Consider the following 26974-nt stretch of genomic DNA (forward strand, 5'->3'; position numbering starts at 1 on the left):
GGCCACCTCCACCGACCTGGACTCCACCTCCCTAGACTCCACCTCCTCTCAGAAATATTTTCCCTTCACATTTTTTTAGCTCACCTGTCACAAAGTGACAAGGTGAGCTTTTGTGATCGCGCGGCGTCCGTCGTCTGCGTCCGTCCGTGCGTCCGTGCGTGCGTAAACTTTTGTTTGTGACCACTCTAGAGGTCACCTTTTTCATGGGATCTTTATTAAAGTTGGTCAGAATGTTCATCTTGATGATAACTAGGTCAAGTTCGAAACTAGGTCAAGTGCGGTCCAAAACTAGGTCAGTAGGTCTAAAAATAGAAAAACCTTGTGACCTCGCTAGAGGCAATATTTTTTAATGTATCATCATATAAGTTAGCCAGAATGTTCACCTTGATGATATCTAGGTCAAGTTTGAAACTGGGTCACCTGCCAATTAAAAACTAGGTCAGTAGGTCAGATAATATAAAAAACGTTGTGACCACTCTAGAAGCCATACTTTTCAATGGATCTTCATGAAAAATGGTCAGAATGTTTATATTGATGATATCTAGGTCAAGTTTGAAACTAGGTCACGTGCCTTTAAAAACTAGGTCAGTAGGTCAAATAATAAAAAAACCTTGTGACCTCTCTAGAGGCCTTTTTTCATGGGATCTATATGAAAGTTGGTCTGAATGTTCATCTTGATGATATCTAGGTCAAGTTCGAAACTGGGCCAACTGCGGTGAAAAACTAGGTCAGCAGGTCTAAAAATAGAAAAACTTTGTGACCTCTCTAGAGGTAGTATTTTTCAATGGATCTTAATGAAAATTTGTTAGAATGTTCACCTTGATCATATCTAGGTTAAGTTCGAAAATGGGTTACGTGCCGTCAAAAGCTAGGTCAGTAGGTCAAATAATAAAAAAACTTTGTGACCTCTCTAGAAGCGATACTTTCCAATGGATCTGCATGAACATTGGTCAGAATGTTTACCTTGATGATATCTAGGTCAGTTTCTAAATTGGGTCACGTGCCGTCAAAAACTAGGTCAGTAGGTCAAATAATATAAAACATTATGACCTCTCTTGAGGCCTTATTTTTTTCATGGGATCTGTATGACAGTTGATCTCAATGTTCATCTTGATGATATCTAGGTCAGTTTCGAAACTCGGTCATCGTGATCAAAAACTAGGTCAGTAGGTCTAAAAATAGAGAAACCTTGTAATCTCTCTAGAGGCGATATTTTTCATGGGATCTGTATGAAAGATGTTCTGAATATTCATCTTGATGATATCTAAGTCAAGTTCGAAACTGGGTCAACTGTTGTCAAAAACTAGGTCAGTAGGTCTATGTTGTCCGTGTGTCCGTGCATAAACTTTTGCTTATGACCACTCTAGAGGCCATATTCTTGAATGCATCTTCATGAAATTTAGTCAGAATGTTCATCTTGATGATATATAGGTCAAGTTTGAAACTGGGTCGAGTGCGGTCCAAAACTAGGTCAGTAGGTCTAAACATAGAAAAACCTTTTGACTTTTCTAGGCACCATATTTTTCAATGGTTCTTCGTGTAATTTGGTCAGAATGTTCACTTTTATGATGTTTTTATCTTTTCAGAATTCTTGAATTGGAGTGGATCTTACCCGATCTCTGTCAGAGGAAGAAAAAAAGATATTTATTAGAATTTCTGCATTGATGGCAGAGAAATCATGTTTGAAATGCGCTAAAATTCTGCAAAAACAGAACTGTACCCATTTCTCAAATTATTGACTTGCAGTTATTAATAATACAATACTTTATTATTGCTATCGCAGGCTTCAGCCGTACCGGGTAAGTGCCATTGGTAAAAAAAGATTTGCTAAAATCTGTGGATTGAATAATTTTGTTGCTATCAGTAGTCATCTTCTATTAACAATTTTCAAATAAAAAGAAAAAAATCGGATCATGATCCTTTCACAATAAACACATTTTTGTTAAAAATTACCAATGCTGAAAAGGGCCACTTTCAGGGAGAACACTTCCTTGTTGAACATGGTTATCACTTTATGTTTTGCTTTATTTCTTACATATCGGTAAATTTCTTTGAAAGTAGTCTACTGATATACTTTAAGTGAGACATATTATAGATTAAAAAATATTTTCCTGTGATTGTCATAGTAAGTTCCAGTATAATCATAGCTTGTAAATGGACTTTGTGACCCCTCTAGAGGCCATATTCTTGAATGCATCTTCATGAAAGTTGCTCAAAATGTTTGTCTTGATCTGTGAGCTAAGTTCAAAACTTGATCATGTGTGGACAGCTGAGTGATTCGGGACCATTATGGTTGTCTTTTTACATGAAGATGTGCAACATTGTGTGTACTTATGTTTAAGCAGTATTCACTTTTCCAACAATAGACCAGAATTCAATGCCCTAAATGCCTGAGTGAGACTTAAACCCTGAGCTGAGAGATACAAGTAATTTGAAGTCACAGACTTCTCAGTCATTGAGCTCTCCCCCTTATTATTTTGGAATGAAATATTGTCTTTATTAACATTTTGAAAATTCTATCTTCTTTTGCTGATGTATGAACATGTTATCAATCTTATATTGACTAACAAACTTTTCTTTTTCTTCTAGTATCAACTTGAGCCTTCTGAAAACATTCTGAAGACATTCCTTGTGACAATTTACTTTTGTACATTATATTTATTGTGTTATATATTGTGACTGAAAAAACAGATAGTGACAGATTATAGTGAAAATAGTGAATAGTGATTGAACAAACTGATAGTGACAGAAAAGTGGTAAGAGTAGTTCCAGTGTTGGAGGAGGTGACCTATTTGAGGACGAGTTTGATTGAGAGAGCATAAGATAGGGGAGTTTCAGGAGTGAGGTAATATCATTTGAATGCAAACAAAATATTTTTATGCCCCCGAAGGGAGGCATATTGTTTTTGAACCGTCTGTCCGTCTGTCGGTCTGTCAGTCTGTCCGCAATTTTCGTGTCCAGTCAATATCTTTGTCATCGATGGATGGATTTTCAAATAACTTGGCATGCATGTGTACAACAGTAAGACGACGTGTCGCACGCAAGATCCAGGTCCGTAGCTCAACGGTCAAGGTCACACTTAGGCGTTAAAGGTCATTTTTCATGATAGTGCATTCGTGACCGGTCCATGTCTTTGTCATCCATGGATGGATTTTCAAATTACTTGGCATGAATGTGTACCACAGTAAGACGACGTGTCGCGCGCAAGACCCAGGTCCGTAGCTCAAGGTCAAGGTCACACTTAGACGTTAAAGGTCATTTTTCATGATAGTGCATTCGTGTCCGGTCCATATCTTTGTCATCCATGGATGGATTTTCAAATAACTTGGCACGAATGTGTACCACAGTAAGACGACTTGTCGCGCGCAAGACCCAGGTCCGTAGCTCAAAGGTCAAGGTCACACTTAGACGTTAAAGGTCATATTTCATGATAGTGCATTGATGGGCGCGTCCGGTTCATATCTTTGTCATTCATGCATGAATTTTAAAATTATTGGGCATGAATGTGTACCACAGTAAGACGACGTGTCGCGCGCAAGACCCAGGTCCGTAGGTCAAAGGTCCTAAACTCTAACATCGGCCATACCTATTCATTCAAAGTGCCATCGGGGGCATGTGTCATCCTATGGAGACAGCTCTTGTTTTCTATTCCATGACTCCCAATTCTCTGATATATGTTAATTCTCTGATATATGTTAAATAACAGGGTCTGTGCTCAGAAGAAAATGGACGGTAAAGTTAAGTTGGTATGTTGGTCATTTTAACATGTAATAGCTTGTATTTAGTCTGATGATAGTTGGTATCTGCTTTAGACACACAGTCCGGGACCTCAACTATTGGTAAGATCAAGGTCACTGTTACTGAACACCAAGTTTTTATAGACTAGATGATATTTCATCTTTTCCTGTTAAGGTTCGGTACTTGGCTTATTTGTCATACATGTTTCAACCTTTCTTGTGTGAGGCCACTGGAGTCCAAGCCTATAAATAATTATTGTATAAAGTTTAAAACATTTCTCTGCCAGCTTACATAAACTTTCATAAATACTTGTATAATTGAAAAAATGTCTCTACTATATTTACTATTACATTTGTACTTAGGATGCCAAAATTAAGAAAGAAGTCCTATAGCCAAGCCAGGAAGGCTAAAACTGCTCGCATGAGAGAGAAAAGAGAAGCAGATAGAGGGATTGACACGGGTGTTAGGTAAATGAACACCAACATGTTTTAAAAACTATTGAGTCCTTACAGTTGTATGTTAGCTTTATTTCACGTATGACAGAATTACTTCAACAATTTAGTCTAAACTTTATTACTCAATTTGAGAGTATAAGTGTTGTGTAATTTTGTTGGAATATAGAAGTGTTCTGTAAGGTTTTTTGGAATGCCAGAATGTTAATGTTAATTTATGATTGCTGTCCCCTGTCACCATTTGAAAAGGTAATTATATCTTTGCAAAAACATCTTGAACAAACAGCTATAGGGAAAGGGCTTGAGTTATTTCATTGAAGGCTGTGTCTTGTTCTTTATGCTTTTCATTGTAAAGCATTTTTGAGTCAGAAAGAGAAGTCTCTCAAAATGCATCTTTTTGTTTTACATTTTCAGATCTATGGTTGAGTTGAATGGTTTTGAGAAGAGTGATGTCAATCCTGATGCAGCTACACCAGATGAGGGTCGGGATGACCCTACAGGTCCACTGTGGCCTGTGCCTAATATCGCGTCTGCGTCTGGGCCATCTGGTATGGGTACAGATAGGCTCTTTGGTTTATCTGTGCAGGGCACTGGGAAGCAGATGGGGGTCGATACCCGCCTCTCTGAGCCCTCTGGGCCATCTGCGCTGGAACTTGCATTGATTGATATTGATTTTGAGCAGGGCACTGGAAAGCAGATGGGGGTCAATGCCTGCCTCTCTGAGCCCTCTGGGCCATCTGCGCTGAATCGTAGATTGATTGATACTGATTATGAACTTGATGATTTGATTGATGATTTGCTTGATGACTTGCTAGATGATTTACTGAATGATTTGCCTTGTTATTTGCCAACTGATATGCTTGATGATTTAACAAGCTGTATGCAAAATGTTTCTAGTGGCATCCCAAGTGACTTGCATTGTGAAACCAGAAAGGAAACTAATAAAACTCACCAGTTTGATTGTACTATGTTTACATCTGAAATAGAATCATCTGTTTTGTCTGTTTGTGAACCTTCATATGTTGCTGCACCAGTTTTTAATACACTCTCAAGACCAGTAGGTTCTGATGTATTTATCCTGGGCTCATTTCATCAAGGTGAAAATATTTTCAGTGTAGAGTCACGTGGCAGGCAGTGCACATTAAATGCTATGTGTTCCTTGATTCATGCTAATTATTCAAGGTTGAATTGCAGCAAAGACTTGGATAATGTTCTTTTAGATGGGGATTCATTATATAAGAAAACTGTCCAAGAGCTCCAAAGAACAAACAGATTTAGGAATTTTCTGTTAAATTTTGATGAACTTCCAGTCAATATTATTATCATGAATAAACAAATTTCTATTACCAAGTTAGAGGTCATCTCTGGTGTTTGCACACAGCAGTTTGCTACAATGAGTTTGCCTTCTCTTTATCAGTCATTGGATACTGCATTTACCAAGTCCTCTTACTTGCTACTTATGATAGGATCAATTTGTTCAGCTGTGTTTAAGAAGGAAGACCAATATTTCTTTTTTGATTCACATTCACGTGGTCTAACTGGGTTGTCCTCACAAAATGGAACATCAATACTTATTTCGTTTCATCAGTTACAAGATCTTGTTACATACATGTATGCCTTGTATGACAGTATGTTGATCGACATAACAGAGCAATTTGACTTATTGCCTGTACGTTTTGCCAGTGTTTATTGTGAACCAACAATGTGTTTAAATGAACAGAATGTTGAATCAGTCAATGTTGTTACTGGCACTCCTGGCTTAAATGAATGGGAAACTGTGACAAATAAGATGAAAAAGAAGTCTCCTAGTCATGATAGTACTGCTTGTGAAAAAGAAACATCGCCACAACATTCAAACTGTGATCCTCATGTAACACTCATAGGCAAGTACTTCAAAGAAGCAAATTAACGCAAACAAAAAAGCAAAAGATGTATTCGAGAAAAATTTACATGAGAACTTACATGCAGGAGAAAAGACAAAATGATGAATTTAAAAATAAGGATAAAGAGTACACTCTTCAATCAAAGCGCAATGCCAGACAGTCTGAAGAATATCAGAAAAAAGATAGACAGCACACGCTTAAATCAATGCGCAATAGCAGACAGTCTGAAGAATATCAGAAGAAAGATAGACAGCGCTCGCTTCAATCAAAGCACAAAAGCAGACAGTCTGAAGAATATCAGAAGAAAGATAGACAGCGCACGCTTAAATCAATGCACAATAGTAGGCAGTCTGAAGAATATCAGAAGAAAGATAGACAGCACTCGCTTCAATCAAAGCACAAAAGCAGACAGTCTGAAGAATATCAGAAGAAAGACAGGCAACACTCGCTTCAATCAAAGCGCAATGCCAGTCTGGAGAAAATAAAATGAAAGATAAAGAATTCACACTTATATCAATGCATACTGCCAGACAGTCTGAAGAATTCAGAGAGAAAGAGAAAGAAAATGAGAAGATGTCGAAAAGAAGAGCGAGATTAGTAAAAGAATTTAAGCTTTGGGAAGCAAAACAAAGAAGAGAGAAACGAACAAGTGATGACATTAAACAAAGAGAACTTGAAATACAAAATAAGTCAAAGAGAAAATCAAGATCAAATCCATATAATTTGGAAAGAGAAAGAATTGCAAAACAGCAATGGAGATTAGATGCAAGGTGTAAAGATGCTGAAAAGGTTATGGATAGTAAGAGGAAAGCTTTAAAGAGGAAAGATCCTTCATTCTCTGAAGCTGAATGCTTGCAAAAAAGAGAAGACGGTGCGGACAAGATATTGACACTTGTATTGATCGTTTTCAAGAAAGAATCTCACTTGGGCCTGTATATATATGCAGTTGCTGTCATCAAACATGGTTCAAACACAGTGTAAAAGAAGTAAAATATTTAAATTGCAAGGAGAAAGAAAAATATATAACAGGGGTGATATCAGTCGATAACAAGGAATGTGTTTGTAGAACATGTAAATCTAGCATAAACAGTGGTAAAGTACCGAAATTGTCTGTTTTAAATGGGATGAAGTGGCCAATTAAGCCAAAGGAGTTGGAACTTTTCTCATTAGAAGAACGTTTAATTGCTTTACGTATACCATTTATGCAATTAAGAGAACTCCCAAGAGGTCGCCAGTTGTCAATTAAAGGAAATGTTGTAAATGTACCTGTTGATATTCAACCTGTTGTAAATGCGTTACCAAGACCTTTTGATGAAAATGTTACTGTACCAGTAAAATTGAAGAAAAAAATGTCTTTTAAGTCATGTGCTTTCTCTGAAAATGTTAGACCGCACAAAGTACTTGTTGCTTTACATTGGTTAATGAAAAACAGTGATCTTTATAAAAATGCTAATGTTGAAATTAATGAGCATTTGATTGAAAGCGTAACAACAAACACTAATGAAATATTGAATGAATTCTTGGAGTCTCAAGTGAAAAGTTTAAAGAATACCAGTTATGAAGACTTTGACTCTTGTCAGGCTAACCTTCTGGAGGAGTATAAAAATGACCAAAATTACAACACTTTATTGCGATCCTGTTTTCAAACATTAATAAATCATGCGTCAAATTTTGACGTCGAGGACTTTGAAAATGTTTCTGGTGAAATTCTTGACTATTATATATGTGAAGAAAAATCAAAATATCAAACTTCAGACAGTACAGGTAATAGTGAAGAGCTGTATGATTCAGATGCAGAAGAAGTCACACAGGAAAATGTTGGAAATATTGACACTTTACTAGACGATGCCAACCTGGAAAATCGAAACATGACATTTACATTTGCACCAGGGGAAGGTCAACAACCACTTAGCATATTTCAAGACACAGATTCAGAATATCTCTGTTTCCCAAGCATATTTTGTGGTAAAAGGCGTCTTGAAAACGAAGAAAGAATTGTGCCAGTAAATTATAGTGACATTGCAAAATGGGAATTAAGAAGCCAAGACAGAAGGGCTGCTAATTGTGTGCCAAATATATTCTTTAAACTAAAAAAGATACAAATGAAACAGCTGAATGATAAAGCCAATCTTGCTGTTAGAAGATGCAGAACTGGTACAAGTAAAATGACAGCAGCTCAAGTAGTAAACTCTGAGTACATTGATAATATTGTCAGAAATGATGAAGGTTACTATCTATTTAAACAACTTAGAAACTCACCTGCTTATTTGGAATCTCGAAAGAAAGATGTATATGCAATGCTAAGACAGTTAGGTATGCCAACATGGTTCATGTCATTGTCTTCTGCTGACACTAGATGGATTGATCTTTTGAAAATGTTAGCTACTTTAAATGATAAGGTCAACTATTCTGATGAGGAAATTGAAAGAATTTCATAGGAACAAAAGATTAAACTTATTCAGTCAGATCCAGTCACTTGTTCTAGATATTTTGACCACAGAGTACAAGAGTTTATAAATACAGTTCTTAAGCGTGAGCACAAACCACTTGGAGAAATTGCTGATTATTTTTACAGAGTTGATATTCAGCAGCGTGGGTCTCCACACATTCACATGATTGTATGGGTAAAGAATGCACCAAAATACAATGTGGATTCCATTAATTATTTTATCGCATATGTGGGTCAGTTTTTGACATGTTCTATCAATAGTCCAGCTGATTGTTCTCTCGTAGAAGTTCAAACTCACAAACATTCTACAACTTGTAGAAAAAGAGTAGATAGAATTTGTTGCTTTGGTTATCCACTACCATCTCTTCCCAGGACTATGATTTTGAACCCTCTTGAATCTGACAGAGACAAGTACCATAAATTATATCAACAGTTACAGAAAAAAAATGAATGATGAGAAAAATGGATACAGTATGTCATATGACAACTTTTTGACAATTGTTGTACAAATGAGTGAGGAAGATTACATCAAATGTATCAGAAGTTCATTGAATTCACCGAAGGTATTTTTGAAACGTAATCCAAGTGAAATACGTGTGAATTTATATAATGAACATGTGTTGAAAGGTTGGAGGGCAAATGTAGACATACAGTTTGTGCTAGATCCTTATGCCTGTGCAATATATATAGTGTCATATATTAGTAAGTCTCAAAGAGGTATGAGTAATTTGTTACATGCAGCTGCCAAAGAAGCAAGGAATGGGAACTTGGATATCAAAAGACAAGTGAGATATATTGGAAATGTGTTTTCAAATAGCGTTGAAGTTAGTGCTCAAGAAGCAGTTTATTTGGTCCTTCAAATGCCCTTAACCAAAAGTACAAGAGATGTCGTGTTTATTAATACATCTACTCCAAATGAAAGGGTGCAGTTATTGAAACCTGTGTCCCTACTTGACAATTTGCCAGCTGAATCAACAGATATAATGTCAGACAATGTTATTAAAAGATACTCAAAAAGGCCAAAAGTATTGCAGCATTATTGTTTAGCGGATTATGTGTCACAGTTTGAAGTGATTTATCCAGATGGAAATGGAAACTCTGATGAAAGAAATGATGAGGAAGATAATATGGAAATAACAGATGATGAGGAATTAGAGGAAACTGAAACAGTTATAACTTTAAAAAGTGGAATCAAAATCAGACGTCGTCAAAACTCAAAAGTAATTAGATATGTAAGATTCAATCGCAAAACAGATGAAGAAAACGATTACAGAGAAAAACTTCTGTTATTTCATCCGTGGAGAAATGAAATAACTGATTTGCTGCCAGTAAATTTCAATACATACAAAGAACACTATGAGTCATTGAAAGAAACAGTTGACCAGAAATGCTCTTATTATGAACACCATGCAGAATAATTAGAAATTGCTAGAGATTTGGCAGAAGCAGAGTATGATGCATTTGATGAAATTGCTCCTGGAACTCAGCAAGTAGAAGCCGAAACTGCTGAAGAAGAAACCGTGGAGTCAGAAACATTTATATATTTCAATCCTGATAGAGCAGTTGAGCACAGGGAATATGATATTGGCATTGAAATTGGATGTTCTGTCAGTGCTCCACAGAAAGTTACAAATGAAAATGTTCTTTCTGACGAAGACTATAGATCTTTATTGCAATCAGTAAACATAAAGCAGAAACAATTTTACAATCATGTGATCCATTGGGTGAAAACCAAAGATGCACCTTTATATACATTCCTCTCAGGTGGTGCAGGTGTTGGCAAAAGTGTAGTTATTAAAGCATTATATCAGACCTTATATAGGATACTTAATCTTAAAGAAGGTGAAAATCCTGAAGACGTAAGAGTTCTTTTATGTGCATACACTGGAAAAGCTGCATTTAACATCAATGGTTCAACCATTTCATCAGCCTTCAAACATTAACATGTGATGCTTTGAATACTTTTAGATCAAAGTATTAGAGCCTGTCAGTTGTGATAATTGATGAAATATCAATCAAACATTAACATGTGATGCTTTGAATACTTTTAGATCAAAGTATTAGAGCCTGTCAGTTGTGATAATTGATGAAATATCAATGGTAAGCAATGGAATGCTGAACTTCATTAATCAGAGACTGCAAGAATTGAAAGGAACAAGAACACCATTTGGTGGTGTAAGTATAATTGTTGTTGGAGACTTGTTCCAGTTAAAACCTGTGAATGGAGATTGGATATTTAATGATTTAACTCACGATGCAGCAGTTTTCTCAATAAACCTGTGGAAAGAATACTTTTAATTGTATGAATTGACAGAAATTATGAGACAAAAGGATGATTTGAAATTTGCAGAACTTTTAAACAGACTAAGAAGCAATTGTTTGACAGATGGTGACAAAACTGTTCTAAAACAGTGTGAAATAAACACAGATGCACAAAATTACCAGAAGGACTCACCACATTTGTTTGCAGAAAATTATTACATGCATATATTCAATGAAAAAAATTATTGATAGTTTAAACACAGACAAAGTTTTAATACCATGTCATGATTCTGTTGTTTTTCCAAAACTATCTAACGAAAAACAGAAAGAAGCCATACAGAGATTGCCAACAGATCCAAACAAAACAGCAAATTTACATTGTCAATTACTTGTTGTAGTTGGAATGATTTATGATCTAACAGTTAATGTAGACACTGAAGATGGATTAGCTAATGGAGCTTCTTGTAATGTAAAACATCTAGAATACAAGCAAGTAGAGACAAATCGACCAAGTGTAATATGGGTGCAGTTTGATGAGGCAAATGTTGGAAATGAAACGAGGATAAAATATAAAAACCGAGGATTTTGTCATACAGAAATAAATCATAATTGGACACTGATATTTGACATCGAAAGGTCTTTAACATATAATAAAAAGACATTTGAAAGGATTCAGTTTCCTTTGCAACCGTCTGCTGGGCGTTCTGTTCATAGAGCACAAGGTACTACTTTAGAAAGTGCTGTAATTACCTGTCTCAACGGAAAACACGGAAAGTTCCACACCTACATTATGTTGCATTCAGTAGAGTTAAATCGTTAGATAAGCTACAAATTCTGAATTTCAATGAACAAGCTTTACAAGTTGATCAAAAAGTAAAGACAGAAATGGACAGGTTACAAAATAGTGCTAGACTGGAGTTGTGCTATGTTCCTTTAGAATCGGTGGATTTAGTATTAAAAGTAGCTTTCAATAATTGCAGGTCTCTACATAAACATTTTAAGGATGTCAAATATGATCACAGTCTAATGTCATCACATAATTATGTTTGGTCTTGCTGAAACATGGTTGTGCTTTTCTGATAATGATGCTGAGTATGATATAGATGGCTTTCACCTGATACGAAATGATCAGTCATCACAGTCACCAACTCAAAGACCTTCACATGGAATAGCTGTATATGTCAGAAATGAACTGAATATATCTTCATATTGCTCGTTTAATTCAGAAAATTTTGAATTCACAATTGTGAAGATTGTAAAGCGTAATCAGGAAGTGTAGATTGTTGTGTTATATAAATCTCCAAATATGCCTGACAGTAACTTTCGCACATTCTTGAGAGATGAACTGTTACAAAGAGTAAGTCTGTCAACCCCTATTGTTATTTGAGGTGATTTTAATATTGATGTAACAGTAAAATCTAGATCTGTTCTACAGTACTTATCAGAAAGGCTGGCGTGAGAACAACTAGTAAATGAACCAACAACTGATTATCTGACAACTTTAGATCTGATTTTTTCAAACCTCGATGCTACAGTTGGAACAGTGGAAACCTATTGGTCTGACCATAAGATAATTTATTTGTATAAGAAATAGTTAACAGTGTAAATTAGTATTGATTTGAGTTGCTTCCTTAGTGTGTTTCTTGAACATATCACCCGTTTGATTGTCTTACAGAGCCAGCTTCATAAAAATATGAAGTTGGTACTGTATGGTGCTTTTGCTGAGTGTGGTTGGGCACCATAAAAATATAACAAGGGACTGTAGCCAACATTTGAAGTGGCTTATTAGCTCACCATCTTTTCGAATGGAGGGTTTGTCAAATTGCATTTCCTATTTGGTCCATCAATCTGTCTGTTAACAATTCCTGTTATTGCCTCTAGTCAGAAACTACTTGGCAGATTTCAATGTAACATTTCCACAATGATCCTAAATACGCTTGAGTCGGTTCTAAGTGAGAATGAGGTCATTATGTCAAAGGTCAAGGTCACAGTCATCTTCACATCGATAATTCAAATATTCTTTATTTCACTTGTCACTAACTACAGATTTTTTCATAATATATTTTTTTTCTTTAGGTTTCTTTCTTCAACACACACAGTTGCACTTTTAGCCCATATTTGATGTTATGTGTCTGTGGTTTTATTGTAGGTTTATTGATCTTTTTATGTCAAAGGTATATGGGCTTGGGGTCAAGTTCATAGGAGCCAAATATTGGAATTGGTATCCTCTCTGTAACTGAAGTCTCTTTTCATAGAGTACATGAGACTGTAGAGATTCAGTGATCTTTTTGAAGATAATGTGCATTACCTTTGGGGTCATAAGGTAAATGTCATAGGGATTAGAACAAAATTCCTGACCTGACCTGACCTCCAGATGTGTGCATGTAGATAGAAATATTACATGAAAACCTTTTCAAAAAAATCATTCGATAGTGGGCACCAAATCCCTCTTTGATCTCCTATATACACATATTCATCATTGACTTTTCTTTTATTTTTTCTCAGTTTAAGCAGTCAGTGGAAAATTGCCATTTTACAAATCAATTTTTTTTAACAGATGTGCAAAGTTTTTATTGGTCAATTCACTTTTTATAGTTTAAGTTATTTATTGCATGAACAAGCTTGATGTATCATTATGTTTTACATTTATCAACTTGGTCAATTGCGGTATGCAACAAATATTTAGTTGTTACACTTTCTATGTTTCAAAGGTCTTAACAATTGCTATAATCAAATAGACCAGTCATTTTTGAATAATTGTACGCAACATGCAGTGTGTATTGTAAAGGTATTTTCATTTTATTGTATGAGAAACAATTGCTATTTGTGTCTTACAAAAACTTTTTACAGTTACTGTTGTCTCTCAGTCAATGGTTAAGGTCACCAATACATGTAAATAAGACAAATATTACATTGCTTATAGAATGAAAAACAATCGACCTAGTGTCTCCAAACTTATACGTAAGTAAATGATTTGAATTTAATAGGATTGTTAAAAGAATTATACTATGTAATTAATGTATATGTATGTGCTTGGCAATGTTGTTACTATCTACACAAATCACATTGCAGCTTTTTCATGTTAAAGTTTTGCTTGTGGTTATATCTGTTTCTGTTTGATACTGTTTTCAATTTTGTGTTTTATCAACATATTGTCCTTGTATTTGGCATTTAACATTTACAACACAATGTTTTTGCCAGTCAAAAGTTAAATAATGCTAAATTACCTCGTTTTACCTCACTTTAATTTTGGCTACATGTGATTAAAAATATCGACGATGCGATAACGTACGTTCAAACTGCAACAACATTTTTATTGTGTTGAATAATTATGGACAATATAACATGGATAGAAATAAAAATCTTCATCTTTGACCTAGCTTTCAAAACCCTGTATCTGCAAATATGAAACATGTTCGATTGTTATCAGTACATGTATTATTGTCAAGAATTAGCTTTTGAAGAAAATGACAGCATATGATATAATTGTTTTTGAAGAGGAACTGTTTTGAATGTAAGTTGGATGTTGTGAGATAGTTTTGTATATGGCTGTTTAGTTATTACTGTACTGAGGGCACTATATGCCGTATAAAGTTGAATTTATTTATATAAACAAACGCTTCTATGAAGCGAGATCTAAAACATGCGGGCGTATCAGTGGGAATTTCTCTGTCTATAGTATGGATCTTTCAGGGATGTGGAGATATGCCTGTGATCCTTCTATTTGACCAAATACTAAGATCACAATGCAAAATACCCAGTACTAACAGCTCTCTACAACTAAAAAGATATCAGTTACTTTTTAAATCAGAAACATATCATATGCTGTCTACATGAAAAATTGTAATTTGCATTTGATACACAAGGCTTATATTGTAATGTCTATCAAACAATCTAGCATGTTTAATATCACATACTGTGGGCAGAGTATCTATTGTTTTAACACAGCCAAGTGTAAAAAATGCCAGCTTGTATTACGAATATTATAGTATGTTATAATGTATAATTTCTGTGGATATCATTATTCACAAGATTTATGTCAGCAATTTGATGCTAGTTAAATACAAATATATTTATGAACTGTAACAATTTCTCTTCTTGTTTTTTCCTAGGACTGATATTGGCAATTGACAAAGCAAAAGTAATACTGACACTGTCATATTTACATGAACCTTGTACAGATATTGTTGAAATTACAATGGCCGGTTGAAAAAAGGCCTAGCCGTTAGTAGTGTGAATTTAAGTTCAACAAAATTACACGAGAGGTTACTCTTTATTAGCCAGCCATCTATAGATGGTGAACTAGTCAAATTGCCTTTTGTCCATGGTCTGTCCTTCAGTCTGTTAACAATTTTTGTTATGGCATCTGCTCTGAAACTACTTGGTGGTTTTCAATGAAACTAAGCCACAATGAACTGGGTTACGTGTGGACAGGTGAGCGATTCAGGACCATGATGGTCCTCTTGTCTTTCTTTCTATTATTAATTCTTATTTCTTCCGTGAGTCTTTATCAATATGCAACATTAATTGTATTCTCCCCCTCGCTCCTCGAACCAGTCACCCCTAACATCCTCACCATGCAAACAAAGACTTTTGTTTCTCATTTCTTTTATCTTAGTATCTTCCATTAATGTTTATTCTCAACAAGATATTAAAGTTTTTTCCTCTTACCCGGTCACCACACACGCAAACAAACACTGTACCTGCCTGTATAATTAAACACTAGCTGGTAGGAAGTAACACTTCTTTGTCATTATGCTTCAAAATGATAAAAAACGACTTATAATTTATTATGTACTAAACACAAATATTACTAAGATAAATTGCGTTGCTTTGTTTCAGGCCCAACCGAAAAAACTACCAATCGCTTCACAACATTCTGGCAAATGGTTTGGCATGAAAAGTCGGATATTATTGTTATGCTTACAAACCTTGAGGAACCATCAGTAAGACAGTGTTTGCTTTAAACAACTAAAATATCTTAATAACTTATGTAAAAATGACAAATATTGATAAAAAAAGGTTTGAAATGCATTTGACCGTAAAAGGCACAAAACAAGTACTACCTCTCTAAATTTACTCAAATAATTTTGGAAAAGAAAGATACGACTGAAGGAATGAACAACTGTTGAGAACACAGTTACCATGTCATTCCACTATAATTAATACAGGAACTTTACTGGTGCCAATACATTACATATATATGTTTTATTGTCTCAAGAATATCCAGTTTACAATGCTTAGACACATAAAACAGATATTTGTTTGAAACAAATATACATACATTCTGCCGTAACTTTTCGTCCATATCTTGATTCTGAAAACTGCAACTGAAACAGATTGACTGATGTTTGTAATGAGTAAATCAGAGAGTATGCATTCGAATAAGTAGATAACTGTGCAACCAATTTGTGAATTACTGCTGTATAAAATATTCATCTAAATAAATTGATTATAGAAGTACCTGTGTTTTGTTGTTTTTCAGGGTATGAAATGTCAACAATATTGGCCTGAGAAAGGAGGAAATATATGGTATGAGGATGTATGTGTTTCCCTCCAAAGAGCCGAATTCTTTGCAGAGTATAATATAAGAACATTCACTATATCAAACGTAAGGCTTTATAGTTTATGTAGTTTAATCTCAAAAGAAACTATCCAAAATCGATGATTTGTTTTTGTTTGTTTTCTTCAAAATCGCTATGATCGGTTTCACAGAACGTCTGCAAGACCAATAAATAGCAAGGTTTCTAACGGCATCGTCTCGTTATCCTTTTGTCTGCTTTTTAAATATTTCAATTCAAAAGTTCCTTGTATGACATTTGCCTAGGTTTGTTCAAATATTCAAATTTGTCAGAAACATAGTCACTGGAAGGCGTAATCATTTCCGTTTGTAAAAAGAAAAGAAACAAGAACGCGATATGGCGCTATTACGTTTCCATAATTTTATGTAATAAACCTTAAATAAGACTTCTCGCCAGAAACAGCAGGCAAAATGAAATATGATTCATTCAAACAATCATCTGGTGACTATCTATTAATTTATTCAAAAGTTCTCAATTTTGTCATACATCACCAGAGGTTTGGCCTTTTTTCCATATATTCACGTGGTTTCCTTATTAAATTGAAGAATAGATACCGACATCAAATCACGAAGTTTTCAAAGTATTTTCACGTGGCATTTAGGATTCATTCCGGTTCAAAAATTACAACAAAATCGGTAACTTATGGTATGTAAGTAACATTATATCTTTTCAACATGAAGGGATTTCAGTATTACTCGGCAAACATTTTTCCTATGATGAGACGACGTGATATGTGCAAAACCCGACCACTAGCTCAGAGGTAAAGGTCACAATTGGAGGTCAAAAGTCAACAGGTCTTTTTTTCCTGTCCGGTCCAAAACCCTGCCCTCCATGAAGGGATTTTATATATTACTTGGCACAAATGTACCTCATAATCAGACAATGTGTCAAGCACAAATTTTAGACCCCTAGCGCAAAGGTCAAGATCACACTTGGCAGTCAAATGTTAACATGGCATGAAAAGGATCTGTTTCGTGTCCGGTCCATAAACCTGTCATTTAGGAAGAGATTTTAATATCACTTGGCACAAACATTCCCCATGATAAGATGACGTGTCAGGAGCAAATCCTGGACCCCTCACTCAAAGTCATTCAAAGTCAAGATCAAATTTTGGGGTCAAAGGTTAACAAGGCTTTTTCCTGTCCGGTCCAAAACTCTGTCATTTATAAAGGGATTTTAATATACTTGGCACACATATTCCCCATAAAGACACGGCGTGTCGTGCTCAAAGGTCAAGGTCACAACTGGAGGTCAAAGGTCAATAGGGTTTTTTGTCATGTCCAGTTCAGAACAATGTCATGCATCAAGGTATTACATTATTACTTTGCATAAATATTACCCATGATGAGTCATGCCAAACACCAAGAACCCTAGCTCAAAGGTCAAGGTCACACATAGAGATCAACGGTCAAGTTCATTAATTACTTTGTTTGGAGTTTTTCTTCTTCATGCATGGAGGGATTTTGATGTAACGACGTACAAATGTTCACCACCATGAAGCACCCTCACCTTTTTTGTAACGATAACGGATTATATCGTTACAGTTTTATTACTAGCCGTAGCGAAAAATCGAGACCAATTGTTTGTGGTACGATATGCATGTTACATCCAATTTTTTGGGGGTTTTGTAATCTATCTCTATTTGGTAAAGAGTTTATGGTGGTGTCCTGGACTTATTTTATATGTATTTTTCTTTCTTAGGATTAATTTTCCTTTGTTGTTTCTGTAGATAGCTTATACAATAACGCTTTTTATAATCAGACGTAAAAAAATCCTTGTGAAAATAACTGTAGGTTTTATATATATGCAAATTTTAATTAACTCATTAAGGACGCAGATCGCATTTATGCGTTCATTTTAACTCTTATCGAGTATCGCATGTCGTATTTATCCGTCAAAAGATAACAGGCGTGTATGCCGAGGGTCGCATAAATGCGCTATCCGCCTGATAGTACTGTATGCCGCGTGACGTGATTTTACGTTTGTAAGAGTACCAACGACTGGACTGCTGTCAAAGTCAACCAATGAAAATATTTTACTCTAAAGATTTATAAAACTCGGAAGCGATCGAGCCAATCAAAATATTTATTATTTTAGCATGTCTTTTTTTTAATATACTCATCATTAAAAATCGGAATTAGAAAGTTATTTGTAGGTATTGCCTGTTCTATCTTCTCATTCTATTATACCGCAGAATCTTTCTTTTTTATTCAGTATTTTTAATTTTATTAAATAAAGTATAATTTAGTTCTTTCATAATGTCATTTGCTTTAAAGTTTAGCAATAGATGATATTTGAATAAATATAAAATAATCAAATAATGGCTGTTTTTCTATATCCAATTTTTCTTGAATATTGCAGTTTTCCATATTCATGTTACTTCAGTTGGACTGTAAAACAATTTTGCAAATCAAAATAATAGTAAATTTTACATTATTGATTAGATCATCAATTGTAGTATAAGTTGTGAAAATTTCAGTTTTATTCATCTTTTATAAACAGATGTTTGTCCCTAATTTTGATCAAAGGATGCCTAGATCTTATCGATTATCGATTATCAGTGAAAATCGACAGGCATACAAAGCAGATAAATTGATAAGTGGCTCAGGAATGTATCGGAAAATTGATATCAGTAATTAAGCGGCGATATGGCTGTAGGTATTAATGAGTTAAACTGTTTTGTTATAACATATTGTTTATACACTTAACAAAATTTCTGATTGGTGACCCAAATAGTTTTAACAATTAGAAAACGTGAAAGGATAACATTTATGAAATTATGTACAGTTATTTCTTATTTTACCACCTATCATTCCTCATAGTTAACATAGCATGTCGCCAATAAAACCATCCCCACTAAAACTCGTGCTGGAGCTTTTTGCGATACACGGGTGTATATGTGTAATGTGGTGCAATATTGAAAGCCAAAAAGCATAAAAGTATGGCAAAAATGACTATAGAAGAGCGAGCAGTTGGAATGCCAGAGGCAAGCACTTCAGTAAGGCAGGTAGGAATCCCCCAAAGGAAAATTCAACGCTACATTACCTCCATGCGGTCCCGATGTCGGGCAGTGATTGCAGCACAAGGCCGTCATACAAGATATTGATCAGCACAAGGCAGTCATACAAGAAATTATTGATCAGATTACATAACCTCGGAGGTTATGTAATCTGATCAATAATTTCTGTTCAAATGTTATAAACTTACCATTCGCTTCATTGTTTTATTTTCTAAATAACATCTATACATTTATTTCAGGCCGCAAATGCATTTAATACACTATACAGCGCCTCTGGCAACCGTTTAATCAAACCGGAAATGGTTTTTGTTTGTTTTTCTGTTTTGGGTTTAACGCCGTTTTTCAACAGTATTTCAGTCATGTAACAGCGGGCAGTTAACATTAACCAGTGTTCCTGGATTCTGTACCAGTACAAACCTGTTCTCCGCAAGTAACTGCCAACTTCCGCACATGAATCAGAGGTGGAGGACTAATGATTTCACATACAGTGTCGTTTACCAAATAGTCATGGAGAACATACGCCCCGCCCGAGGATCGAACTCACGACCCCGCGATCCGTAGACCAACGCTCTTACCTCCTGAGCTAAGCGGGCGGGCAAACTGGAAGTGTAGCTGACCTTCATCGACAACCTAAACGACATGTAACTACGATGCGACAGGACAGGTATATAATTGTGTCGCATCTACGTAATCGATTTGTCCCCGCAACAACGACAGCCAGACGAACACTCGGACGACAGGGTGTTACTGTTAGTCCCCAGACAATCCGAAACCGCATACGCGAAGTTGGATTGCGTTCCAGACGACCCAGAAAGAGTGTTACACTAACTGTAAGACACCGCCAGGCCCATTTGCGTTGGGCAAGGCAACATTCAAGACTTACTAGGGCCGACTGGGCTTATGTTTTGCTTGTTGATGAAACTCGTGTGTGTTTACGTGGTACTGACGACTGTACCCGTGTTTACCGTCGTCGGGATGAGAGAAATGCGGCTAATTGTATGCTTGAAGCAGAGCGTTATGGCGGAGGATCAGTTATGGTTTGCGCTGGCATTTCGATGCACACCGAAACCGATATGGTTATTGTGCATGGAAGCCTTAATTCCAGGCGCTACTAGGACTAGATTATCGCCCCTGTATTTATTCTCCATGTAAGAGCCAACCGTGGCATGAGCTTGGTGCAGGACAATGCAACTTGTCGCATAGCAAGGACAACGCAGCAGATGCTCCAAAACAACAACATTCGTGTGTTGCCACGGCCCTCAAAAAGCCCAAATCTTAATCCAGTTGAGCAATTTTGGGACCTTTTTAAAACGTAAAGTAAGCAAGCTCCCTGAGTCCCTTAACCTACTTGATCTTGGTGCTTTAATCGTACAGTCATGGAATGGGATCCCCCAAAGGAAAATTCAACGCTGCATTATCTCCATGCGTTCCCGATGTCGGGCAGTGATTACAGCGCAAGGCGGTCATACAGGATATTGATCTTTTGTGACTTTTGAAATGAAGGGTTGGTTAGATAAAACTGGTGTCAATTTTAAACATTTGTGAGAATGAACTGAAATGTTGGTGAACGTTAACCAATACATTGTTGTTGGAAATAATATTTTCTCTGTTGAACTGTTTCTTTTTATTGTTGAGATATTTCAATAAAATATAGGTGACCAACTAGAAAGTTCGTTGAGTGTACATCATTCATAGATATAAGTTTATTATGTCTTACTGCAGTAGAGACAGTTAGGTACCTTCCAGTAGGGGAATTTGGATTGCATGACAATACTTCCATCACTTGTTTCTATTATTATAAATCAATGATCTATCTGAATGGGTATTTCTTAAGTTAACAGTACATTATTGCTCCATTGATGTTTTTCTCAGAACGAAGAACGTCGCCTATTAACACATCTTCACTACACTGCATGGCCTGACAAGAAGGTACCAGAAGATGCTACAAGTTTACTTGAATTCAGACAGAGACTGAGAGCAACACCAACTTCTGCTAAAGGTCCCATCGTAATACACTGCAGGTAAAATTTATTATCTGTTCCCATTTATGTAAATTAAACAACGAGTGAAACGGGTTTTTTTTTCGGTATAGCAAAACGCAGAACGATATGAAAATAGACTAAAAATGTGTTTGATTCATTTAATGTTATATTTCACTTTATTCAAAGTTTTCAATTAATGAAGTTAGATTTTACATTCTGAGGTCTGTGACCGCGGTTTCAAAAATGATTTTTTATCGAACCTTAACGCGTTTTACATCTAGGTTTCCTTTTATACAGACTGTTCCAAGACGACGCCTTTATTTTCTTTCGTCCGCCGTCCGTCGTTGCCTGCCAACTATTTCTTGTGAACATAATAGAGACCACATTTTGCAATCAATTTGAATGAAACTTGTACACAACTTGCATTGGCATAAAATATTGGTTCCTATCATGTGTTCTTGAGTTATGGCTCCTTAAAAGGCCAAAATTTGCTATTTTTGGTATGTGAACACGATAGAGACCACAATTTGCAATTGATTTAAATAAAAATTGCAGACACATTTTATCGGTAAAATATCTCGGTTTCTTTCGATAACTGGCCAGATCCTATCATTTGATTCAAGAATTATTGCCCTTTTTAAAAGCTTAAATATGCTATTTTCAGATTGTAAACACGATAGAGACCACATTTTGCAATTGATTTAATTGATTGTAATCAAACTTGCACACAATTTTTATTGGCACAATATCTCAGTTCCTTTCGAAAACTGACCATTTCCCATTATTGGGTCAATGGCCAAAATTAGCTTTTCTTGCATTTGCAGCCATATAGACACTAATCGCTTCATTTGGTATAAACTTTTACAATATCTTCTTTCAAAATCAAGTTAGCTTCGGTAATGGCTTCTAGTGTTACTGCCCCTGAATGCGGCGAAAGCTCTTTCATTTATGATTAAAATTTTTGCTTTGATACAAACTTGCACAGAATATTTATCTAGTTGATCTCCAGGAAAAGTTAGAAACTTTGTCATTTGAGGTCCAAAATATTTGAAAAATGTCCGATTGGATTTCCAAAAATTCCAATCGGTCGCCATATATCCGTTTGGAAATTGGAAAAGTCCAATTTGACATTTTATTTAATCATCCTTTTTGTACATAATAAAATTAAAAATAATGCAAAACTACATCATTTATCGCTCATTGCTCCCTAAACTACTGTCCAAGCTAAAACAGAAATTTCTAAGTCACTTAGAAATGGTAGTGAAGATTGCCAATATTCTGTTTTTTCGAAGATATCCTGGTGGCTGTTAATTCCAGATTAAGCATATATATAAACACTTAGCCTCTGAACAACAGAAATGAGTTTCTGCCGAGCTTGCTTGCGATGAGGTCGACTTAGTTATCATTTTGGCAGGTCGGTGTATGTGTGTGCATCTGTCCATCTGTGCGTCCATCAAATTTTGTCCGGACCACAATCTTGATATGCATAACCCAATCTTGTTCATATTTGAGCCGTGCCACAAGAAAATCAACATAGTGTGTTTGCAACCAGCATGGATCCAGACCAGCCTGCGCATCCAGGCAGTATGGTCTGTATCCATGCTGTTCGCTTTCAGTGCCCACTGCAATTATAGAAACCATTAGCGAACAGCATGGATCCTGACCAGACTGCGCGGATGTGCAGGTTGGTCTGGATACATGCTGGTCGCAAACCCACTATGTTAGTTTTCCCATGGCACGGTTCATTTAGCATGAATGTTTACTTAAGGGAGAAGATGTGCCATGCATACAACTCCTTGTTCCTTTCTCAAAGGTCAAGGTAACAGTTGGGGTCAAATGTCAGATTGAAGCTTGTCCGGAACATTTCTTCTTAATGCATGGTTGGATTTTGATGTAACTTGGCATGAATGTTCACCTTTGAATTTTCAGATGGTATAGGTTATTTCTTATACCTGCATTTGGTTGAAGAATTTAATTTTGGATTCATTTAATGAGTCTCAGTTTCTTGAAATGAAATAGATGTAGGAAAATACATGTAGGTATAACATTTTGACTGTCATTATAATCTGTATACATTTGTTTTGAAATCTTCTGATATTGTATTATCAAGTTTTACAACAGTTTGCTAAATCCTCTTCATATTTCAATGTAAGAATGCTTCTTACACTATGTAGGAAGAGGTTTGGGTTCAAGTCCTAGTGGAGAGTTTTTTACTACTGGGTATAAAAATATTGTAGACTGGACAAAAACAGACCTGCTCTGCAGAAAAAAAGTTACTAAAAAGGAAATGTAAAAATTATAATGAAATCCCCACCCCCTCCCCCCAAAATAAGAAAGTCAAAAGCTGTACATAGATTTAATGTATTTGTAGTGTTATAAAAGTCTACTTCTCGATTACCATTCAAGGTACTGCTGTGATAGTTCATAGGATGGTTAAATATGATTACTGAATGCAAAACGCAAGCACATCAGTTCCTACGTCAAAAGTAAAGTTCACATATATGGTTAAATGTAAAATTTTGTGTACATATGTACACTTGAAAAGGTTCCCCTAACATTTACACATAGTGTATACAACCTGTGTTGTTCAGAGACAATCGATCCTCCAGTACTTTGAATTATGTTTTTCAACGCAAATTTTCGTATCGTTTGGCAATGTTGCGCTATGTTACATGGCCGACAGGTGGCGGGTAGGTTTTAATTACATAGCTATAGTACAAACTTTGAGGTTATACCATTTTGTAAAAACGAATTGAGCCCCTCATCGATGTGGGTTCGAGCCTCACACGGGGCGTTGAATTCTTCATGTAAGGAAGTCATCCAGCTGGCTTACGGAAGGTCGGTGGTTCTACCCAGGTGCCCGCCAGTGATGAAATAATGCACGGAGGGGCAGCTGGGGTCTTCCTCCACCATTAAAGCTGGAAAGTTGCCATATGACCTATCATGTGTCGGTGCGACGTTAAATCCCATAAAAAAACAAAACGAACAAACAAAAAAAAAACGAATTGATACCGAGCGGTGAAAGAAATTTTATATATTTTGATTTTCATCATTCTATGAAGAGTGTTCAAATTGATTTAAATTGTCAAAAATATTGTCACTAAAGAGCTTGGTCACTTTTTCCGTATATGCATATAGGAGAAGCCTTAAAATACTTCTCTCTAAAAACCGCTGGTCCAGTGTGAAAATAAAGTTCCTTCCGTGACCATGTACCGACTTTTCCGGACAATAGACCGCTGCACCGTATTGGCCGCAGCCGTATTTTGTAACTATATCAGAAATAAGATTTAAGGCATAGATCGCTCAGGTATTTTGGCCTCGGCCAAAATAGTCATTGAAGTCGGTTGTATTTACTGGAAAACAGATAGTCGGTTAAGCTGAAAGTAGTTGTATACGCTGAAAAGAATGGAATTTGGTCTGCTGGTCGCTACTTTGAGGTATGAACAGGTAAACACTGTTTAAATTTAACGAGTTTCAATTGTAAGTATTATAAGAATGAAAACCAATTGTTTATTTAAAACTTCTGTGCAACAATTGTTTTACAAACAAGGTAATCAGATAACACATTACGCAATACCGTCTGTTTGTGTCTATTCATCCTTTGTCTACAGAACAATAGAGAACTGGGCTAATTTCAAAGTTTGTAGTTTGTTGTCAAATGCACGCCGAAATCGTGGAGATTTTACCAAGATGCTTATAACTTTTGAGATTTATAGGCCGTTGAAAAAAGCAAAATATTAAGACCGTAAATGAACCGCTACTGTAGTGCATGGGCGAAGCGTATATGTTAAAATCGTAACAGTGTAATACATGTACAAATTAATAAAAACAAAGAAACATTCTTAAATAAAACTGTTACACTTGTAAAAATGCATATGCTAGCTCATCAATGTTTTGTACTTATTTTTGTATTGCCACTATTACGGTTGTTTAGATTTCATGATACACTCAAAACGATGTCCAGAAGAGATGGAAGCTATAAATTCGTAAGTTGAATTTAACAGCTTTTAAAATGCAAGTGAAAAATTAAAACTGTTGTATAGGCCACATAAGAGATCCATTAAGAAAAAAATGAAATGACGTATAGGCCACACGACGTATAGGGCTCATCCCTGAAAATGTTTCTTTTTTACGTAATGACCGCGGCGTATTGTTCAGAAAATATGGTACCAAGTTTGTTAACATTGTTCCTGCTTATGAAAACCATGCCACCAAAGGACAAATTTTGTGTTAATTAAAGTACATCTGCAGTAAAACGTTAGCCTATTTCAAAATAATTTCACTGATATTTTCCTTTGCGACCATCAACTAACTATACAAAGAAAGCTGTGAACTTTAGCCGCTCTGGCCATTTAGTACATAAATATGTGACCATACATTGCATAGACTTACAGAAAAATTGGGAAAGTAAATGTTTTTTTTTCTATTTTCAGTGCTGGTATCGGTCGCACAGGAACTTTAATAGCACTTGACAGACTGATAGAAGAGGGACAATGTGAAGGCTACATTAATGTATTTGAATGCGTGAAGAAAATGAGGGCACAAAGAGTTAAAATGGTTCAAACACAGGTGAGTTATTTATTATGATATTGAGACATGTAATCACTTAAAAAAAAACAATATTGCATGTAGACAAGCCTACGCTTATACTTTGTTTATTATGTCTATCACCATGAGGGAGATATATTGTTTTCATCCTGTCCATCCGCCTGTCAGTCTGAGCAAATGAAATATCATTCATTGTTAACCGATGGCAAAAAAATAAAAAACGGTCAGTTCTATTCCGTATTGTTAATTGGGTATTTACTGTCGCTGGTTGGGTACTTTTAACAAAACAGATACCCAGTAAAAGTCCATTTGTAAGAGCGTCCGCCCGTTCGTCAAACTTGACTTTTTATTAATGACTGAAGAACCATTTGATCTAGAACCTACAAACTGCATAGGGTGGTAACTTAAAGGCTTATAGAGTAGATGAACCCTATAGTTTTTTTGGTCACTCCATCAAAGATCAAAACTATAATGGCCAAAACAGGGAAAATCGTTTCCGATTAATATGCTGAGAACCACACTTGACCAAGAATGTTGAAACTTCAAAGGGTGATTGGGCATGCAGAGCAAAAGAATCCTATTGATTTTAAGTCACATGTAGAAAGGTAAAAGTCACATCGGCCAGAACATGAAAACAGTTTCCGATCAAGAAACTCTTTAGTTTGTGCTTGTAGTGAACCTTGGGAATCTTCTTGCGGAAAAGTGCTGGACAGATTACAAAATAAATCAACAGAAATATGACCTGGTAAACTCTCTTCCGAACTCCTTTAGAACAAATCGATCCATATAAAAAACCTTGCACAATGGAGCGTATTCATCTAATTCGTATCATTTGGTGGAAACTTTGAGACTTTCAAAATAATTTCACACAAAATATTTTGGCTAAAAGTTACAAAAAAAAAGACGTCTCAACTTTTGAACATTTATGAAAAAACATTTTCCGTTTAAGGATTCCAAGCAAGAATGTTCATTTTGTGTTTTTGCTTTTGAAAATTCAAAAAGCGGCTAAAAGAGCTTGAAAAGGGAAGCTCTTGAAACGTCATCTATTTCTAAAAGGCT

At 35.7% G+C, this 26974-nt stretch overlaps 3 protein-coding genes across 3 annotated transcripts; all 3 read left to right on the top strand.

Moving 5' to 3' along the window:
• The first annotated feature begins 6119 nt into the window (after window positions 1–6119).
• LOC128551814 (uncharacterized) lies at window positions 6120–6563 on the top strand. The gene has a single exon (XM_053532731.1). It carries the CDS (start codon window positions 6120–6122, stop codon window positions 6561–6563), a length of 444 nt encoding a protein of 147 aa, XP_053388706.1.
• Window positions 6564–11016: 4453 nt separating this feature from the next.
• On the top strand, window positions 11017–11604 carry LOC128551815 (uncharacterized). Its single transcript, XM_053532732.1, has one exon. The coding sequence runs from the start codon at window positions 11017–11019 to the stop codon at window positions 11602–11604; it is 588 nt and encodes a 195-aa protein (XP_053388707.1).
• A 3886-nt stretch (window positions 11605–15490) lies between these two features.
• LOC128551816 (receptor-type tyrosine-protein phosphatase epsilon-like) lies at window positions 15491–25936 on the top strand (the record flags this gene model as incomplete). The annotated part of the gene is made up of 4 exons (XM_053532733.1): window positions 15491–15730; window positions 16270–16395; window positions 21258–21406; window positions 25801–25936. Coding segments are annotated over exons 1-4 (471 nt in total), but the record flags the coding sequence as incomplete, so codon positions are not given.
• Window positions 25937–26974: the final 1038 nt, after the last annotated feature.

This window comes from Mercenaria mercenaria, unplaced genomic scaffold (assembly GCF_021730395.1).
Source record: "Mercenaria mercenaria strain notata unplaced genomic scaffold, MADL_Memer_1 contig_1730, whole genome shotgun sequence".
Taxonomy (NCBI): domain Eukaryota; kingdom Metazoa; phylum Mollusca; class Bivalvia; order Venerida; family Veneridae; genus Mercenaria; species Mercenaria mercenaria.